General features: G+C 37.7%; 1 protein-coding gene and 1 gene segment (V, D, J or C); one reads left to right on the top strand and one right to left on the bottom strand.

Moving 5' to 3' along the window:
* Positions 1-22841, top strand: part of LOC308682903 (Ig kappa chain V region 4135-like) — a 1009768-nt gene that overhangs the window by 58146 nt on the left and 928781 nt on the right.
* Positions 3185-3945, bottom strand: LOC308682853 (C-reactive protein-like; the record flags this gene model as incomplete). Its single annotated transcript, XM_081352795.1, has 2 exons — positions 3185-3798; positions 3894-3945. The coding sequence occupies 2 exons, from the start codon at positions 3943-3945 to the stop codon at positions 3185-3187; spliced, it is 666 nt and encodes a 221-aa protein (XP_081208921.1).

The following is a 22841-nucleotide window of genomic DNA, read 5'->3' as shown; positions in this document are numbered from 1 at the left end:
TTCGTCTTACCTATCCAATAGAAGGCAGTGTGTAAAAATCAAAGGCATGTGCTCCAGCTTCTTGAGGTGCACAACGGGTGTACCTCAAGGATCTGTGTTAGGCCCACTACTCTTTAGTCTGTACATCAACGATCTACCTCAGTACTGTCACGACGTAGAGGTACAACTCTATGCTGACGACACAGTCTTGTACACTCATGCAACATCAGCTCAACAAGCTGCAACTAAATTAACCAATGCTTTGGTTGGAGTGGCCGAGTGGTTAGATCAATCCTGCCTTACTTTGAACATAGGTAAAACGAAAGGCATGTTCTTTACCAAAACCAAGCAGAACATTTTAGACGTAAACATCTGCTTTAAAGGTAAACAGATTGAGACTGTTTCTGAATTCAAATATCTTGGAGTGCTGCTTGATTCAAGCCTGACCTTTAAAAAACACATAACGAAAATGACAAAAATCATTAAATACAATTTGGCAAATTTTAGACAGATTAGATCCTCTCTATCAACAGAGGCTGCTAAGATATTCTTACATGCTCTTATTTTCTCACATATCGCATACTGTATCACCTGTTGGGGGCAGGCTAGTCAAACAACAATTAGGCCATTAGAATCCCTGTATAAACAGGCCCTGAAAATCTTTGATAAAAAGCCATTTAGGTACCACCACTGTGACATACTACATAAGTACAATCTATTGACTTTTGAAAATTTTAGAATATTCTCAAATTTATGCACAGTTTACAAAATCCTAAAAGGCCTGGCCCCCACCTGCTTGAGTGAGTTTGTCTGTTACCGTGGTTCTATAAGGACCACTAGAATAGCTTCTGTACATAGCTGCACTGTACCCTTTCGCTATTCAGCATTTGGGCAGGCAGCTTTCTCTGTCAAAGCAGTGATACAATGGAACACAATTCCAGACAACATAAAAACTTGTGACTTGTTTGGTGCCTTTAAAGTTAACATAAAAAAACACTTAAAACTTTCACAACAATGCAACCACTAACTTGTTAGTGGGCAATATCACTTTTTATTCAGTCACATTTATCTCCTTATAGGGTTGAGAAGGGCGTAAGGGTTGAGAAGGGGTTGTGTGTGTGATTATAGTGTGTGTGTGTGTGTGTGTGTGTGTGTGTGCGCCAGTGAGGGCCACTTTATGTGTGAAAGTATATGTTATATGCTCTTGAACAATGTCTGACGTTTTATGTTTGATATGTCACATTACTCAATAATGTTGATATTTTATTCTGTGCTGTATTTATTTGTACTTGGGGACTGCAGATGCAAATTAGCCTAAGGCTAACTCTGGTGTAATGCATCAAATGTTTACATTTATGTTTTTAATTACACATGGTCCCTTTTAAATAAAAATCAATCAATCAATCAATCAAGTTACAGCATAGAACATCAGTATGAACTTTTAACATTAAATTTTAAACAATTTAATTACACAAACTAAGTAGGCTATGTGTTTATTGTGAAATAGCATTAGATAAATAGCACACACTCCAGCAGAGAAACAGACGAAAGACACACACACACACACACACACACACACTGATATGAGACTCAACAGCAGATCTTCTCAACATCAGGATTATTGAACGTTTCATCGTCTCTAAATGTCTCTTAATGCATGAAAACCATCAGTTTGACATCCAGAAAATCCAAACTACGCCAGGTTCAAATGTGCACGTGCATTTCGTTACCAGTTAATAATGACAGAATTCTGTTTTTACACAATTTTTGGACTTAATTTGTACTTAACAGATGAGAGGATAAGCGAAAGAGTGTGGAACAAGATGAGGAAATGCCACCAGCCAGACTCAAGTGTGTGTCGTCTGCATGATCACATGACTCGACGTGTCAGAGCACCAGTGTCAGTGTCAGAGGAGCTTCACAGGAATCAGTGTTTGATGTCGTTCTACACTGAATACACATGCGTTAATTGACGGAGGAATCAAGTGTCTAAAAAAAGACGTTTCTCTGTGTCTGTCTCTCTCTCTCTGCAGGACGATGTTGCTTCCCTCTGGGCAAAATGAAAAAATGGAGTGTGTTTTCACTTCTTTAGGAGTTTAGAAATCATTTCTTCTTTATTCTGCACGAGTCTCTGCTTCAGAGTTCAGACTTTCTGATGAATCAAATGACAGTTTCATCACTAAAAGAAATTAATTTTTCATTAATTTCACTGTGAACTCCATGAGAGGGCAAAGGTCATTCCAGAGGTCACAGGTCATCAACACTTATTAAAATGCTTTGAGAAACACATGATCATTCAGAGACTCCCAGTTAAGATGTGTAAAGATCAGTACAGAGTCTTTCAGATTATATTATTTATTTAGATTTAATAGTTCTGGTTTGTTTTGTGATCCATTGCTTTTCTTAGGCCTTTTTTATTCTCCCTGATCACTGTATGATTTCGTTTTAAGTGAGAGAGCTTGGACAGTCGAACATCTTTTGTGTTCCTCAGTAGAAACACGGTCAAAGTGGTTTGGAACGACATGAGTAAATTATGATTTATGAGCAAATTATTTCTTTATGCAACAATCTAATGGATGATTTGTGAAGGGTCATGTGACACTGAAGACTGGTTTATAGTTTTGATCACAGGAATAAATGACATTCAAAAATATGTTAAAATTGCAGTTGCAATAATATTTCACAATATTATTGTTTTTGCTGTATATTTGATCAAATAAATGCAGCATTGGTGAGCAGAAGCAGTTCAAAAACATAAAAAATCTTTAGAATGGTAGTGTTCATAAAGATAGTTGTAAACTGTCATGCATTTATTTGTTACTAAAACATAATATAACATGAACTACCAATTAACAATTTTACAGTATTTATTAATCTTGTGTGGAACATTTATTCATTTACCATTAGTTAATGCACTGTGATCTAAACGGGAAATTTATTACGGGAAAATAAGTCGGAATTTGAGATGATAGATGATAGATAAATAGAGTCCAAACTTTTGACTGGTACTGTAAAATGCAAATTGAACACATAGACCACTAAAACCCCTTTTTCAACATTCAGCTCTTTCTTCCAAATGATGCACAGACACTGTAGTTGTGATGCTGAGAATTTATTAGTTAGCCTTTACAGCTTAGAAACTCATTAAAACAGATCATAAAGAATGACACAACTGTGTGGAGGAATCAGATCTGTATCAGTTATTTTAAACCACTATAACATTTCCACTGGTCTCATAGCTGATGGTGTTCCAGTCAATCACGTTTCCCTTCGTCGGAAACCATTCCTGGTTTAAATTCAACGCCTCAATCTGACTGCTAGAGAGAACATGATCCCACATGCACACATCTGTAATTTCACCTACAAAGCTCTGCTGTGGGTCAAATGCACTCACATATTTATCAGCGTCCTGGCCGAGCAGAACGGTGCCGCCAGGACGAACTGAGTAACCTTTCTTATAGAGCTGGTACACACTGCGCCGTCCGTCCACCCAAAAAGCAACAAGCCCAGTCGCAGAGTCCCAGGTGATGCACAGGTGAGTCTGGAACGTGGAGAGAGGAGGCAGGTGGAAAAACGCTGCATCGTGACTAGACTGAATATACAAGGACAATCGGCCATCTTTCTCCCTCCACACGTTGAGCTCGTCGGTCTTGGGTGTTCGGTAGGTGAACAGAATGATCTCCCTCGCACCCTGGAGCTCCGTCGCCACACGCATGCAGAGAGTAAACGCTGAGAGACTCAGTGGCTTTTCAGGAGTGAGTTTAACAAAGCTGGAGTTAGTCTTAGTTGGAAACAGAAGCACTTTACCACCAAGACCCACTGCAAGACAAAACACAAAATAAACCATATTTTACTAGACACACAAAATCCTGCTCATGCCAATCTGTGAAACTTAATAATGTAAAATGCGGTACCTTCAGTAGCCGCTGCTGCCAGAGAAAGCAGACCGAAAAATAAAAGCAACATCTTGCTGGTCTGGAGGGTGAAAAAAAGTGCAAAGGAAAATCCATTACTCCTTTTAGCAGACAAATTCTTCATGGTTTCATTGTTTTTAATATTAAATTACAAAAGTTTATCACTACTTAGTGTTCAGTCACATAAAAGAGACACCAAAGGTTCAAGCTACAAATACTTACGATGTTCAACTGGTGTTATCAGAGAGAAGATCAGGTCAGGTCAGATGTTTGTCTCACAGATGGTCGTGACTAGAAGTGTCTCGAGTATTTATTTGCAGATTGGGTTCAGCCCAGGTTTACGTATGAGCCTGTCATATTTTTTTATTATTATGCATGCAGTTTTGCAGTTACTGAATGTAGTTTTCCATTTGCAGAATACTGTTATGGATTCATTTAATGAGAGACTACATGAAGCCTGTACACTTGCATAGAATAACACCACAGGACTGCAGAAAAGCTAGAAGTTGAAGAAGTTTAATCCAAAAATCTTAGCCTTTTTTTTTTATGCAATGCTAGCATTTCCCTATAATGACTTAACAGATCAATACAATCATGTTTTATGACAAATACATTTCATAGCATATAGAGATATCATATTCACTTAGTCATTTTTGAGATCTCTTCTGAAACTAGAGACGATAAATGTCTCCCAGAAAAATAAATAAATAAATCATCAACCAGCATTTTCTTTTTATCAGAAAAAAAGCAGACTTTAGAAAAAGTCTCCATTTGCTCTGTTTCCATGTACTTCTCATTGCTGTCCAGGAGAAGAATCTGAGATATTAGATAGATTTGATTTTTCAGTCCTTTACTGGCAGAGATGAAGCTAAATGTCACTTTACAGACATCAGAAGAGAAAGAGTGTGTGAGCTGAGAGTGAAGCGGGGAAAAGAAACAGAGGATTCAGTGTTAAAGGGATGAAAGAGGGATTGAGCCTCCGCAGGGTCTGTGTTGAGCGTTTGTTTCTCAGAGGGAGAGATGCTGGAAACACCATGACGCTGGAAGTTGCTGTCGGGTACCGAAAACAGACCAGGTACAAGATATCACTTTATTCTTTTCTTTCATCTACACTTGATATTGGGTTTCTTTGTTTGTAGTTGTTTCGTTGTGCTTGTGTTCTTATTATTAAACCAATGTACTAAACTCTGTTAATGAAAATATTATTTATCATAGTACAGCAATCTTTATGGCTTGGCAACAGAAATCTGTTTTTTTTTGGCGTATGTGATAGTTTTTTAAAATCTGAACACACAAATAATATTAATAATCAATAATAAAAAATTTAAAAAAAAGGTTTTATTGGTTAAGGTTTTAGGTCAGCGTAATTTTTATTCAGCAGGGACACATTAAAATGATCTTAAGTGACCATAAAACATTTATAATGTTACAAAAGATGCATTTTTCAAGTAAATGCTGTTATTTTGAACTTTTTATTTATCAAAGAATCCTGAAAATACATGCAACACTGTTTCCACAAAAATATGAAGCAGTACAACATTGAGTTTTCAACATTGATAATATTAAAAACAATGTTTCTTAATCATATTCACAACATGACATGACAAAAAGTAGTGTCTCTGGCTGTCTGAATTCACTCAAATGTGGAATTCAGTGCGAGTGAGTGGTTTCAGACACATAATGCAGGTGTACAGTAATGACTTTGATGCTTTTTTTGTCTGATTAGCCTTACAATTTTCATTTTGCTGTCCTCTGTTTCTATAAAGACTGTTACTGTTGTTGGTCTCTTGCTGCCGAGCTGATGCTTATATCAGAACGATAGCGAGCAACTCATGCATATAATTACACCGTCTGAACACAAATATCAGATTTCTTTACTTACAAAATGACAGTCTGGATCTGAAAAACTCATTTCTGCAGCAAACCCCAGGTGTTCTATGAGAGATCTTTTCAACTTTACAACAGGTGCAAATCCTGCTGGAAAATGAAGTCAGCATCTCCATAAAGCTTGTCTGCTGAAGGAAGCATGAAGTGCTCTGAACATGTCCTGGTAGACGGCTGCGTTGAGTGGACAGCACAGTGGACCAACACCAGCCGATGACCAACACAGACTGTGGAAACTTCACACTGGACTTCCAGCATCTTGGATTGTGTGCCTCTCCATTCTTCCTCCAGACTCTGGGACCTTGGTTTCCAAATGAGATGCAAAATTTGCTCTCATCAGAAAAGAGGACTTTGGTCCACTGTGCTTTATTAAATCCAGAGTCAACGCAGCCGTCTACCAGGACATTTCCAGAGCACTTCATGCTTCCTTCATTTTCCAGCAGGATTTGCACCTGCCCACACTGCCAAAAGAACCAAAATCTGGCTCAATGACCATGGTATCACTGTGTAATTACTGTGTGATTTCATGTAATATTCTAATTTTGATTTCATGGGTTTCATAAGCTGTAAGCCATAATCATCAAAATTATAACAAATAAAGGCTTGAAATATCTCACTTTGTATGTAATGAGTCTATATCATATATTAGTTTCACCTGTTAAGTTGAATTCTTGAAATAAATTGACTTTTTGATGATATTCTAATTTATGACCAGCACCTGTTTATTCTAAAAACCATAACCAGGAACCAGGCCTATGTGGCATAAATCCAGAACTGTGGTTTAATAGCAAAGTTGGCTAACCTGAACAGTTTGCCCAGATAGCAAACAGTCATTGAAACATGATCAACATTCCATTGTCAACATTAAGTCGAACTCTGATGTTGATTCTACATCATTTTGCACCCTGTTTTAATATTGAAACAACGTTGAAATCCTGTCCATAGATCAACGGAATTTCAGTGGTATTTTAATTATCAGGAATATTGAAACAATATTGAAATTTCAACTGAACTAAAGATCAATGTGATTTCAATGGAATTTCAATTGTTATTAAGCCATAGAAAATGATGGGATAAGCATGCGAAAATGTAATGCCCTAAATGAAATAGCCTATAATGAATATGCTGCTTTATCTACAACCAGGATGTTAAAAAGTGATGGAACATTTGAAAGCTTGTATGCCTATAGACTAGCCTAAAACACAGACCACGCCACACTATTTAAGAACAAATTAATTTTATTAGCCTCTTATTCCTCTTTAGACTATTTACACAGCATGTCCTCTGACGTCTGAATGTTTTGTCGTCCAGTCCCTCCTGCGCGGTCTGGCGCATATAGCGTAGCCACTTTTGCACAGCCTGGGCAAAAATAACTTGGGTGACGGCGGCTGTCCCCATCTACTGTTTAAGAGCATCTGAAACAGAAAATACAAGCACAATGCAAAGAATTAGCCTTTAAATTAAACAGAAACACCCACATATTTACACACTTGGAAACAAATTCAGTGTTTTGTGTTTCAAGTTTTCTGAATTCCATTTGAATGGTTTAATTAAATTTTAATAAACAAAAGCATGTCTAATTAATTGAATTCATAAAAACAATTGATCTTTTTTTATTTTTACAATAAAAGGGCCCTTTAAAATGTTTTTTTTTTTTTTAATTCTGTGTATTTTAATTTATCTTTTAATCAAATTAACTATATGTGTAATGTTTTTAAAAATTATTTCTAAACAATGTCATTAAAACATTTATTATAAATTACAACTACATATCAATGCTAATAAAACATGTTTCATAAATCATAAATAATCACCCCCCTTTTGATAGTAAACCTTTTTCTACAGTGTGTTACTATCATAAAACTAATTCTAATTTGCATCAGCATTTGCTTGTGACTGAGCTACAGTCATGTTGCTCGTGTAGTGATAAGTTTGACAAGGTGTGAATGACTTCTGTATTTCCTTCCAACAGTGCCAACTGGGTTTCTAAATTGCCTATTTTCTTAAGCAAACCACGATAGCCCATCTATCATCTATCATCATCAAACATTGTCTTGACAATGTCTAGCAATGTGATCAGCTTTTCCACACGCATAGCAAAGAATGACACCTTCTGAATTTATTCTTGCAAATCTCCTTGGTCTATGATGGAAACCATTAGGCAATCTAGAACATTCTCTCTCGCCAAAGGCAGCAACTGGAGGTCTAGATTTGGCAGCTTTCATTTTACTATTTGCATTAGCATTATTGTTGTAAAACTGTGTCATTTTAGCAATAATGTCATTATATTCAGAGAGTGGTGTCACTAGCATTGTCACAGCAGACCGGGTGAGTGGGTCACATTTGTTTCTTACAATGCAGATATTGACAGTGCTACTGAATCAACTGCAGCCTACATTTCTTTCTGTATCGACTCTGTCATACCCCAGAAAACGGTTAAACGGTATCCTAATAACAAACCCTATATCACTAAAGGTATTAAGGATTGTATTAACAGGAAGAAACTAGCTTTCAGATCTGGGAACAAAGCAGAAGTCTGAGCTGCACAAAAAGACCAAACGAGAGCAGCCCGGCAGCAGTACAAGGAGCGGGCCGAACAAGAGCTGTCAGATTCAAACACAAAGACACTTTGGGACTCGATCAGAAAAATGACTAATATGGACACTAAAAAGAAGCCCTTTGCCTACAATGAAATTGCAAAGGCAAACATATTGAATACTTTTTATATGCGTTTTAATTCAGACAGTACCAGGGAATGTGCTGCAGTGCTAGAGAATGTGTTTTGTAATGTTGACTTGGATAGAACTGTAATTGAACCTCACACAGTTATAAAGGTGTTTAACAATATACAAACAACTAAAGCAACAGGCCCTGATAACCTGTCTGCCTTTCTTTTAAAAAAATTTGCAGAAGAACTGTCACCAGCCTGGCATATATTATTTCAGCTTTCTATAGATACATGTACAGTACCAAAACTCTGGTAAAAATCGATCATTATTCCAGTACCCAAAAAGGCCAGTGGCCATTACTTCCAATGTTTTTTAATCTTTAGAGAGGCTTATGATAGAGAAACTTATTGGGAAAAAAACAATTCGCTTATACAAAAAAACGTAGTACAAGTGATTCTATATCAACAATAATGCACCTAACTTTGAAGCACCTTGAAAGTCCTGCTGCATATGCTAGACTGCTTTTTGTTGATTTTAGCTCTGCCTTTAACTCAATCCAGCCAGATATCATTCTTAGGAAATTTTCTTATCAGATGGTATCACTCCTTTTTGTCAAACAGGCCACAGCAGGTGAAGTTTAACTCCTCTCTGTCTGATACAGCGGTGTGCAGCACTGGCGCACCCAAGGATGTATCAGCTCACCTCTCCTGTTTACATTGTACACCAATCAGCTCTGAGCCAAACCAATATATAGTCAAATTCTCAGATGATACTGTCCTTCTCAGTTTGCTTACTAAAGAAAGCAATAGAAACATTCACCAAGTTGCTGTGGACAAGTTTGTCAACTGGTGTGATTCACACCAACTTCATATCAACACAAGCAAAACTGTGGAAATGTTGGTAGACCCCAAACCAGCTGGAGATCAGAGCCCTGTGGCCATCCATGGTCATGACATCAGGCAGGTGACATCCTTTAAATACCTAGGAGTGTTTATTGATAATGACCTGAGTTGGCGCACACACGTTACAAATGTCTGTGCCAGAATCCATCAGCGCCTCTATTTTTTGCGCAGACTTAGAGTGTTTGGGGTCTGTCAAAATATTATGTTAATCCTTTACAGAGCAACAATAGAGTCCATTATTCGGTATGGTATCACCAGCTGGTTTGGAAATTTGGCAGTTAAATCAAAAACTCAAATTTTTAATCTGGTCAAGACGGCAGGTAAAATTATGTGTACACCAGCACCCCTTAACCCGCAGGAGCTTTTTGACCAGACGACAATCAGGCAGGCTAAGATCATTATATCTGATAATTCCCATGTGGAGTTTGAGCTTTTGAACTCAGGAATGAGGTACAGGGTTCCTCTGTGCAAATACACTCTTAACCTGAATTAGTTGACTTTACTCGCAAATCGCGTGGAAACCCGTTGCCCTATACCACTTTAGTTTTTACACAAGCTGAAACTAAACATGTTGAGTTGTATTAACATATAATCTTAAGTGGGTGCAGTAGACAAATCAAGTTTACATCAGTAGTCTTTGCTAAAAATCATTAGTTCAAATTCTAAAAATGTTTTGAGTATAGGTGTACTATTAGGTACCCAGCATGCATTGCAACATGAAGCTTTTCATTTGAGTGTCACCATTGTTGAGATTCATATGCTGATTGTTGATGTCTATGTGTGACAAAATAACATGGCATAAAAAAAAATAAATAAAAAATAAATGCATAATGTTTTCACTATTGTTCAAATTATAACAATTCTGTTGGATTTCCTGCTGTAAAAATCACAGGACTTTCATATCAATCATGTGGAAAGACCCAGACAATAAGAGATTAAACTCTAGGTGATATGAGGTGCTACTGACTTATAATCTTTGTTGATGACAACATCAATATGCAGTCATAGTCACTGGATCACTTTACTCTGGGCTTTTTTGCTATAACAATTGTGTCTTTGAAACACACAGGTAAAGCAGCCAGAGAAAAACTAATGTTAAAATGTCAAGGGCAAGAGCCCAACTAAAGCCAACACTTATCACCATTATGGTGACTACAAATTAAACAATAATTCATCAACATCTAAACCTCTGTTAATTCTCAATACCGTCTGCTGCCAAGGCCTGTGCTCGTCCCGCCAGGTGTAGAGGCCCTTAGACGCACGTTAGACGTGTGTGCCTGGTCACACTTTTCACGTGACTAGGCAGGTTTTTGAATTATCCCCCTCCCCTTCCTTATGAAACTAAACATACCAAGTTATCTCTGCTAAACCTGATTAGTGCAATGAATCTTTCAGCTAAATAGTACAAACAACTTATGTTGTTTAGTAATGATAGCAGGTTTTTACTAAACATAAAAGAATAAGTAATGATCACTCGTAAGTTTAATTAGAAACAAAATCTGGGTTTACAGTGTACAACAGGTAGCCTAAAGCGCTCATTTGTTCCTCTCTCAATTAAGCTCATAAATGATAAGCGATGAGCGTGTGACCATTAATTTATTAATGTACTGTATATCTGTGATTGAATGTTATGCATGGACATGATATGATATTACTTTTGTACAAGCAGATTTTAGGAAATGGTGATTTGCAATCAGCTCTTTGAGCAGCCTTAGTGTCCTATGTACTTTTGGTCTTTTAACTGTTTTAACCTCATATCTGTGTTCTGTCCCTGTTGTAATCTTTTTGTAGCAATCCCTTTACATCCAAAATGAATTTCTCCTTGGATCTGCATTTACACTGCAGGTCTTGATGCCCAATTCCGATTTGCTGACTATATCCGTTTTTTTTGACGACCCGCTTACATCATCTTTTAAAAGTGAGCTGTATCCGATATTTGCATTTACACTATACACTGCCAAAACAACCAAATGTAGACGTTCTGGCCCGGAAAATGAAGTAAAACAACTCAATATGCAATGGATGCAGAAGCAGACAAAATTATTATAGTGATGCGCGGATCGCGGTTATATCCGCGGGGGCTCTGTGGATAATCCGCGGATCGGGCGGGTCAAGTAGGCTAATAAAAATAACATTCGGATTAATTTTGGGTGGGTCGTGGGTGGATATGATAAATCATTATTAACGAAAATATTAACTACATTCTCTAAAATATGAGTAGCCTATGTTCCATTCCAGTTTAAATTTCAAGGGAGTAAAGCCTGTTTATGCCATTAAGAAAATTAAATTCTGTCAAATAAATTTTGTTTTAAAGAAATGTTCATTTAAAAGTAGCGCTCATTCATCAGTGTATTATGTTACCATTAAAGATGCGCGCATCAACCGTCGCCCCGAGTCCGCTGTTGAAGGTGATGATCATCCATTTATCCTCACGCGTAACAACACATAGGCCTACGAATACATAATTTGACCATCGGGTACGGATACTTAAATCAGACAAAAATATTGGTGCGGGTGGATGATTTGTTTTTGGCTGCGGATTCGGATGACGTTGGAGCTCGAAGTCCATAGTACTCGATTGTCGAGTTCACGCGCATAGGTTTAGTACGTATGATCACGCGCGTGAACTCGACAATCGATTACTATGGACTTCGACCGAAAACAGGATGTAAATACAGGTATGTGCGCTGGCTGAAATAACATCATTTTTATTCATATCTTTCACATCTACTGCAGTCAGAGTCACACGCGTTCACTCCGAAGGAATCACTCACATTGGCTGTGCACTTGTAATGACACATCAAGGATGTTAAGAGGCTAAAAGCAGGTTTAAAACTTGCCCCATTGAAGTCAACAGGGTGCAAATTTTAAAAAGAGGATAACACGGTGTAGGCAACACCAATTTTTGTCGTTGTTCTCTGTACTGACAGCACTCCAAATGTACAAAAAAATGAGCTCAATGTTAAAATTGACCGGAGTTCTCCTTTAAGGCTCCCTGCTTTTTTTAGTCGAAATAAGTCAATGGTTTAACGTTTTAAAATCAAGAAATTAAGACAGCCATTAAATATTATAATTTTACAATTGTAATGTATTATATAATATAATAATAATAATTCTATTAACGTTTTTATTTTATAGTAATAATGATCATTATTATTTTATAGCAATATTAATATATATTAATTATGCAGCCCTAAAAACAAGCATTAAAATCCCTTTTTAAAATCACAATTGCAATTTTTATCAGAAAAAAAAAAATCGTAATTTGAATTTTCCTCAAATTGTGCAGCCTTTCATCTGTTTTCTTGGTGTGTTTCTCACATTTGTAGATCCGATGAATGCATTAATAATCGTGCGACACCTCTTTTCAGGAGATGGACAGTTTGTGGAGTGATTATGAACGGATGGAGAGCGAGCTGTCAGTTTTCCATTCTCATCTCCAACACATCCTCCACTTCGGGATGCCGCAGGTGATGCCACGTTTGAGAAGATCACCTGATGCTCTGCTCCCATTAACGTTTCGTTGGGTGTCACCATCAGCATACAGAAACACCTATACTGTAACAGTTTAACACAGTAACAGCCATCCCATCCTTCTCCATGAAAGCTTTCACTTCTGCTCTCCACTCAAAAAACCTCTTCAAGACATTTCCCCTACTGAGCCAACGTACCTCTGTGAAGTAGAGCACATCCTCATATTTTGGACTCTATTTCGTCCAAAAAGGCACGGAACTGCCGGTGCTTTAAGCCCCTAGATCTGATATGGTTGATGCATTTCACAACAACAGACATCACATTGTCAAACCTCAGGCATTTGCCGCAAAGGGCCTGCTGATGGATAATGCAGTGCAGAGCAATGGCCTCCTCCACATTCTCCTCTTCCAGTTTTCTTTGAACAAGTGCCACCAGTCCATTTTTCCTCCCTGTCATTAATGGCGTGTCGTCGGTCGTTATTCCAGCAAATCTCCATCTCTTCCATGGCAAACCTGCATCCTCAATAGCACCACACAACTGGTGGAATATCTCCTGAGCGGTGGTCTGACCATGCATTGGAATCACTGCGAGCAACTCCTCGATCACTTCAAAATTGTCGTCAACACCACGGACATATACTGCGAGCTGCGTGGTGTCAGTGTTGTCCGTGCTCTCATCAAGAGCGACTGAGTATGCACAAAAACGTTTGGCTTTCTCACGCAGTTGATCATATATGTTTGCTGACAGGTCAGAAATGCGCTCAGCCACTGTGTTAGCTGAAAGGCTGATGTTGCTAAACTGACCCTTCTTTTCCGGACAGACTTTACTTGCAGCTAGTAACATGCACTTTTTGATGATCTTAAAAAAAAAAAAAAAAAGGAGCGCAGCACACGCAACGACCCAGCAAAAAAAAACGTGCAAGCCGCACTAACATTAACCTTTGATGTCAAATAGGGGGCCACAAAATATCATCGGCCCGGGGGCCGCGAGTTTGAATTTAATGCAGCAAAAATTATTTTACAGTGTAGGCTACTAAGATCTTTTCTTCTTTTTTTCCTCAGCCTTTTTCTTGGTTGCTTTTATAAACAGACAACCATTTATTTAACAGTGCCTTTTATAAAAGAGACTATAATATAACTAAAAATTACCATCATGTAGAATATGTTTGTACTTCACTTTTATTTGTTCCCATGTTCTAGTGTGGTGACTCTGACATTACAATGAACAAATGCAATTATTAAAATACAAATATATAGGCTATTAAGTGCTAAAAACATCTAACATGGCCACTTCTAATGGATTTAAATTGTCTGCTACTTTTTGAGAGCCCTCTCTCCTGGCTTTTGCAGACTTTGAGGTGTTCCCTGTCGTTTTGATTAAACGTTAAAATTGCGAATAAACTTCGACTATTAGTTCTTGCTCTGCTGAGGAGAAAAACTGTGCGCGCTCTTTGGCCACGCTGAGCAGCCAATAGCAGCATTGCTGATCAATGTTTCTACTATCGATACATATCCCCTTTTAAACCAGCGCATGAACGCGCAATTATCTCAAATAACTCAATCCAACTATACTAATCATATCCGGCAGGTGTGTTCGAAGAACCTAATTAGCCAGATCATGATTAGCACGATGATATCATCTTGGATGTGTAATTTGATCTCGGATGTTTTAAGCAACGTAGGAAGAACGAGCCCCTGGTTACACAAAGCATTTGTTTTGCATTCACTCTACATGCAGTCATGCACATGCATGCTCAAATGCATTGTGTGGTATAAATTATTTTGATAGAATTTAAGAAGCATTAGTGTTAATTAAACCACAAAACTCTAAATAATACACATGCATATTAGCCTCATGGAGTAGCACAATCACAATAAAATTAATAAAAGAATTTAATTTTAATGCATAGATGTGTAAAATAATGATCTAGTCATGTTTCTCTTCTTTTCCAGATTCTGCTGTTGTACACTTGAGCAACGGCTACAGCAGTGATAGACGCAAATATAAAAGCCACAACAGCGAATCGGCCAACCCAATAACGCCACAATGTGATGACTCAAATGTGCACATTAAAATAAAGGACAAAACAGCACAACAATCATCTTGCAATGATATCATTGTCATAGAAAGCCACTCCATCAATCATATTTCAACTCTTACAGTGTTTAAGGGACATCAGGGAAACAATCAAACACACAAACCTCATAAAAAGAACAGAAGTTCTGACCGACAAAAGTCAGTCTCTGCTAAAGTGAAATCTGAGTGCTTTCTGTCAAATAACTGACGGTGCGAGTTAGTCCCGGTCTATGTTCACGAAGCAAAACCTCAAGCATCCCTTTCTACAGAGGAACATCACCAACCAAACCAGGGAACCAATCAAACGCCTGATAAACCAGTGGGAGGAGACTGTGGGCGGAGCCAGAGTCCCAAAACAACATTCGAAAAGGCACATAATGGCCAAACAAATGGGAAAAGCTGCACTGACCTCAAAGAAATGCCCGATCAACCGCTCAACCAATCACAACATCTGACAATCAATTTACGTCCAACTCTGACCAATCCAAACCAGAGCTGCGCATTTATGAGGAAATCCAGTTTAGCTCGCCCAGATCAGGAGATGCCGATGAGAATCAGAAGGATCAAACCAGTGGAGATTAATCACGACCATCAAACCTCACCGTAAATGAGTCTGGACCGTCTCACACTGAGGTCAATGGGGAGTACAGTGCAAGAACAAGTCGAACAGGAAGTGATGTCACGTGCAAGAGAGGGAAAGAGCAGAAAGTCTACAGCTCTGTCATGAAGAGCTCAGTAATAAATCATCTCGTCCAGGACTGCAGGCCGCGGATAACCGTGGTCAGCACAAGCCTGTAGATATGAGTGTTTTAGTGAGGCTGAAGAAAGTGAGGGAAACAGGCAGTCAGACACAAAAGAGCAGGAATGTCAGAAGAGGATAGATAGTGAATGATATACGATAAAAGAATTGGATGGGAAATTAAATTCCCTTTGCCTTCAGAACAGCTTCAATCCTTCATGAAATATATATATGCTGATCTGTGCATAGAGTAAGTAAAAAGAAATCGCTAGTTAATACCACTAACAAGCACCCTCATTATGCTGCCGTGTTAGTGTGGGGCTATTTTGAGCCTTGTTAGTGGTATTAACTAGCGATTTCTTTTTACTTACTCTATGCCCCATATACTAGCGTTATAAGCTAATCAGTTTTTAGAGATAAAACTCTTTACATTCGATTATCATGAAAACAAATCCCAGAGAACGGTCGACTCGGGTCCCATGTGTTATTACACCCCAGGTTCATTTTGCGCCGGAGTTGTCCTTTAATAGCATAATAGCATGTGTAAAGTGTCTAATAATTGGATAGTATTTGGGGATGCACATAAAAGATTGTAAAAAGACACCTACACACAAAGAAAAAAAACATACAGACTTTTGAACCGAACCCTGCATACACAAATAAACAAAACAAAAATTCAAACTTGCAAGCAGAACCATGCACACATGCAAACAAACAATACACTCTTCACTCATACACACGCACACACATTCACTCACAAATATTAATGAATCAATCACACTCAATCAAATCACCTCTCTCTCTCACACACACACACAAACAGAGAAAGTCAAACACAACCATAGACATGCAAACAATACACCTTTCACTCATACACATGCACACACATACATCATTCACGAATATGAATAAATCACTCACTCACACAGATTAATAATGTACAATAGTCAATCCACCTGATTGACAGGTGTAAGTTTTGTGTCAATTCAATTATTACTGTTTTTTTCTTGTTATTCTTTTGTTAAAAAGGAAAGATCTAACTTGTTGGGATGTGTTCAGGGACGTGCACAGGGGGGTTGCTCAGGTTGCCCGGGCAACTGCCCATATGCCCTTCTCGACTCACGTTGCCCTTCCGAGGGGGAAAATAAATAAATAAATAAATCGTACAATGGATGCAGAATTTCACGTAGGCCTAGATAAAAATAATAATAAAAAAAAAAAAAAAATCGCAAAGCCTCATTCCCTTCCATTCGGGCACCGAAAGTGAAAGTCAGTAGGGGAAGGGCAAACTCTGTTTACGTGGCTGCAGCGCTGCACGCGACCGGCACCTGAGTCTGCATGAGCGGCCCTAGAAGGAGATTGTCGCGGTTGTCGGGTGAGACGACTCAACGTTGTCGGAAAAGGTGAGTTTGTGATGTATAACAAACGAACGATCATCATCATCATCATCAAGTTTTATGAAATGAATTCAAATCTTCATAAATCCAGGCTGAGTTTGCCACGTTTAGCCTAAATAATCAAACAGATATAGCTTGCAGACAAGCAGCCTAGGCTACTATTTTTTTGGTAGGCATTAGGCAAACTAAGCTACATGTCTGCTGATAGTTAGTTTCTCACATTTCGTTTTAGCAAGAAGAATGAATGATGGAAGTAATGCATCACATTCATTATTTTATTCAAAATGGTTAAATGCCTAAATCCTATCACTATTTTGGGTATTGTTTGAAGCCAAGATGCCCACTGAAAAGAGGTGGATTCAGGAGAGGGAGAGACAATTCAGGGAGGCAGCAAAGGGCAGCACATCACTGCAGGGTTGGCTGCGAAAAAAGCACGTGCATATTTAGTATTTTTCAGGTCAGAGCAACTGCCCCAAAAAATTCCTGTGCACGTCCCTGGATGTGTTCATGTTCCATAAAGGGGATGCCAGTTTGAAGAATGCCATTTGGTGGCATAGGAACCATACTTGAATTGTGAATTGTTTAATATCTTTTAATGGTCTACTGCAATGTTTGAGGCATATTTATTTTTCATGCTTTAATGTTGGCCTAATTTCAGTTACATTTACATTTTAGGCTATGTAGTTTGAAATTTTATTTCTTTTTTAGATTTTTAACCACTCAGCTGTATGTGGAAATGCATATTTAAAAAAATGTTGCAAATAAAACCATAGTCCACAACTTATGTAGTTTTAACTTATTTTAATATATAAATTCTGTGAAATCATCAAACGTTTGTATGACTTGCCAGTGACTTGTGACCCAAGCTACGACTTGACTTGACTTGACTTGCTTGACATAAAGCAGTGACTTGACTTGACTTGCTTTTCACAAAATTGACTTGTACTTGCTTGAGACTTGAAGGTTAAGACTTGAGACTTACTTGTGACTTGCACATGTGTGACTTACTCCCACCTCTGGCAGATACTCACCCTCTTCTGTGGAATACGACATTTGTTATTTGATTCGCCAAGCTGCACCTTTTCCATGCAACGTGATTAGTGACAGCTGTCAGGCTTCAAAACTGAATTTAGTATCATAAAAAATATCAGCATCATAACAGTCAACACGACTCGTGCGGTATATTCAGTCTTCTGAAGCCATTTAAATCGTGAAATCTTGCCCTAAATCTCCAAGTGTGCACTTTTGATACTAAACAGATTTTGACAAACTCAATTTTATGATTAGGGGAGGTTTGGTTAATCTTAGCGATCCCACTCAGTGACTCGAACCTTTTTAACCTGTTGCAATTTAGTCAGATTCGTTCACTGACACACCTGTCGTTTGGTTCATAATAGACGAGAACAAGATGTTTCTGCAGCTGCTCAAATACTTTCACACACACACACTACTGACACACAGAGGACAAACACAGGAACTACACATGTGTTCAAATCTGAGTTCTGACTGAAATCATCTCTATTATGATCAGTCCTGTGGCAGACGAGTTTGACTCTAATATGCTCAGAATCAGAGAAAACTGAGTGTGTAAACTAATATAAATCAAACAAACCATAATTGCGCCATATGTTGTTTTGTTTTTGTACATTAAACTACACAGTAATGTAATTGTGTATCACCAGTAACATGAAGATGTTCTTGAGCCTTTTTTAAATAGCACCTTCATCTCAAGCTGATAATGAATTTATTACTCATAACTCATTTTAGCAGAAGTGAAACTGTTCCAGTTCAGAGCGTTGAACCAGTAAAAGAGTGAAACTGTGAGTTTGAGGTGAAAATCTCATTTGCATTGTCAGGTTTAGTGATTGTGATGGTCTCAGAATAGAGCAGCTCGTCTCCAGTGACCATGTTCAAACCCCAAGAGCTTCATTTCACATTTACTGCTGAATGCAGCTGTTCTCAACTATTACAATTAGGGGTGTAACGAGACCCTTATGTCACCATCCTGAACTCACAATACCATATTATTGCCATACTCCATCAAAATGGTACATTTGGTTTAACATTGTGTGTGTAAATGAATAGGCTTGGACTTGGTGCTGATAACCCAATGCAGGACAATAGAGACACCAGAATAACAATATTCATGATTCTGAAGCTGAAAATACTGAATTATTTCAGACGAATATGCTTGATGTCTCTGACTAGATATATCTAAAATAATGTAGGCCACTTTTTACTGGTAACATCAGACATTTGGCATTATCAGGACCCACAGATATTCCCCCATTGCATTATTATACATTATATTCAACATTATATACAGTAGTTTAATGTAGTAGTGACACGAAAACCCTGTAAACTTCCTAAACTTTCATTTTGGGTGAATAATACGATACATATTGTCACTATCCACTGTAATTATTGTTCCACCCCTAATTCCAATCAATCAAAAGCCGCTGAAACTTTAGTGCAGGACTTTGAAGGAACGACACACTGATCAATGATGCAGTCCAACACAAATGTGCGCTTGCGTTCAGATGAAGCTTTATTGAATGAACAGCAATGGCAGCACATTGACAGACTGCTTCAGTATTGAGCTGTAAATCACGTGACGCTCAGATACGCTGGTCTTCACTGGAGAAACATCAGCACTCGGAGCTCTTGAGGAACGAGGCCTCGTGAGCAGCTCCGGCATGTGTTCCTCTGCAGACGAAGCGCTCTGCGGCTTCCCAGCGTGCTTTGCTGAGGCTCAGGACGCTGCTGCGACTGTAGAGACCGTCCCGCTCGCTCTCTGCGCTGGTCTGAACCCCCTCGGTGACCTCTGACCCGTCCAGCGTCCAGCTCACCGTCGCCCCCTGTGGAGAGTAAGAGCTGAGCAGGCAGAGCAGAGCGGGGGGGTCTCCAGAGATCAGCAGAGAAGAGGGAGACAGCAGAGACACGGAGGGAGACACGGAGGGACCCGCTGGACACACACACACACACACACACAGTTAGATGTCAGACATGGTCATGTTGTAGAAATCACAATCATTTTATCTTTACAGAAATTCCACAAAACTGCTTTCATTCATAAACCACAAATATCCTGAATTCAGTTTAAAATATTCTCAGTTAAATCAATATTCACTAGTACTAAAAAATGTATCATGTAATTCTAAATATAAATCAGTTCTGTAAAGCAGACATGATATACAGCGAATCTTACAGTAATAAAATTACAGTAAATAAAAAGTAAAAATATTTTCTGAATAATCATTTCTAATTATTAACTGTATTTTGAAAAATCATTATTATCAGCAAATTTCAGTTCAACTAATGAATTTTTCAAATCGTTCTATTTGTCTGATGACGACACCTAAAAAAATGCATTTTGAAAAATTCTTAAGACTCTCACAATCATAATTATCAGCAAATTTCATTTCAAATGATGAATTTTTCAAATTAAAAAATATAATTATTTTATCCGTATAATCAAACTTTTGCAAAAAGTATTAGCAGTTACATTTATCAAGAATTATGGACACAATTATGTATTTTAAAAAAAAACTGAATATGACAGAAAATATAACAATATTACAAACTACATTCAATATAATATTGCAATCAACATATTAAAAAACAAAGAATGTTAGCTATTATAATATATGAAATTACTCGTGTAAAAAGACAATTTTAAAACAATATGAAATATGCTTTGCAAAAAAAAAAAAAAAAGATGAACGTGATGAAATCTCAGGGAATATCAGTTTTTTTGTAAAATAACAGACAAATTTAAAGAAATTGTGAAACAATCAAATTCGCCATGAAATACTGCAATTCTTTTTTACTTTTTTTTTTACTTTTTTTATCTTGTTGCCAAATGCTTGCTAAAATAACCTTAAACCAAAACAAATAAATAAATAAATAAAAAATTTAGAGAATAGAAGAGACTTACTGATCGTCAGTTTAGTTCCTCCACCGAAAGTCCACCACAGTGTTTCATTCTAGTGAAAGAGTCGTACAAAAACCTCCGTCACACTCAAATGAACACACACTCTAGCAGAGAAAGACACACACACACACACACACACACACACACACACACACTGATGTGAGACTCAGATCTTCTCATGATTGATCAAAAAAGAGCCACAAAATCTTCATCTAAAAAAAAGTCCAAAGAATTAATCTTAAAAATAAATACTTGATATTGAATGAAGGCTGAAATCATTTGTTTCATAATCAGCCCCGAAATACATTCATCACATTTACAAACACATGTGATATAAACTCTGCTAATTCTATTGACCTGCTTTATAATGAAATCTCCAGCCAGATTTAGATGGTCATTCTCTATTGGATGACCTTTGACCTGTTATACAGTATCATGGATGATATAAATCTGCAGCTCAGGTATTAAATTCTCTCAGCATCAAAGTCTGAATGAAACTGATCATTAAAACAGTGTTTAGAGCGAGAAGATCGACCCAAAATAACATGAAGTAAATCATGAGTTTCTGTTTCTGAAAATGATCCACAGAAGTTTATTAGCAAAGACACTAAAAGACAAAACAGTGTTTCTTCTGTCTTCAGGGAAATGATGTGGAGTGTGTTTGCATATTGATCAGATCTTCAGTGTGTGAGAGTGTTTATAGTGCTGTGAGTTTAACACTTCATCACTGACACACACAACAATCTTCATCAACATGACCTTCATCATCATCTTCATCTGGACTCTCACAGCGTTTGCTCAAGGTTTGTGGAGCACAAGTTTGATATTAATTCATTTCTTCAAGTATATTGTCAAAGTTTTGAGTGTATTTTCTTCTTGTTGTGTTTCAGAGTGTAGAGGACAGATCACCGTCACTCAGAGTCCCTCAATAACAGCAGAACAACCAGGAGGAACTGTGAATATCAAATGTAAAACCAGCAGAGATGTGAGGAGATGGGATGATGGGGATGATTATTTATTCTGGTACTTACAGAAACCTGGAGAAGCTCCTAAACTCCTGATTCGTTATGTAAAAAAAACTTGAGTCAGGAACTCCATCTAGATTCAGTGGCAGTGGATCTAACAGTGATTTCACTCTGACCATCAGTGGAGTCCAGACTGAAGATGCTGGACATTATTACTGTCAGAGTTTCCATTGCAGAACAAATTCTAATAATTATTGTGAGAGTGATCTAGTGTTCACACAGTGATAAAGAGTCGTACAAAAACCTCCGTCAGTCAGAGTCACAGTGACTGAACTGAAACTGCAGCTGCTCAAAGGAGGATCTGAAATAAAACCATCCAAATAATCTGACACTCTTAATAATTATAGAGTTCAGAAAGAGATTTTGTGACACATTTGAGATCTGAGTGATTTCAGTTTGCCCTAGTTGCCCCCTTTTATTAATAATAGACTTTAATTTTCATAATAGTGATGGTTATTTCATCTGACCATCCTAACATGTAATTTGACTATTCACTGTATTCTGCAGACAGTAAGAGTTTTATATTAGCTTGCCTTTTTTTATTGCAGCTCTGATCAACAGTTCAGTTTAGACACGCCTCTCCCTCCTCTGCACCAATCAGACGCCTCTGATAAGAAAGAGCAAGAAAATCATTTTAATTTTGCGCTTTTAACTGATTTTTAATTGAACATTCACAAAACTATGAGACGGTATAAACTGGGAGCTGACGATAAAATGACCTGATAAACCTCAGTGTAAACTGATGAATATGAACAAACCCGTTAAAATGGTGAGAAACTGGAATAGGATAAACTATTTCAGCAGGAACTTACAGAAACCTGGAGAAACTCCTGAACTCCTGATTTATT

Source organism: Scardinius erythrophthalmus, assembly GCF_964197995.2.
Source record: "Scardinius erythrophthalmus genome assembly, chromosome: 22".
In the NCBI taxonomy this organism is placed as follows: domain Eukaryota; kingdom Metazoa; phylum Chordata; class Actinopteri; order Cypriniformes; family Leuciscidae; genus Scardinius; species Scardinius erythrophthalmus.
The sequence above is the reverse complement of the archived record's forward strand: the minus strand, read 5'-3'. Positions and strand labels throughout refer to the sequence as shown.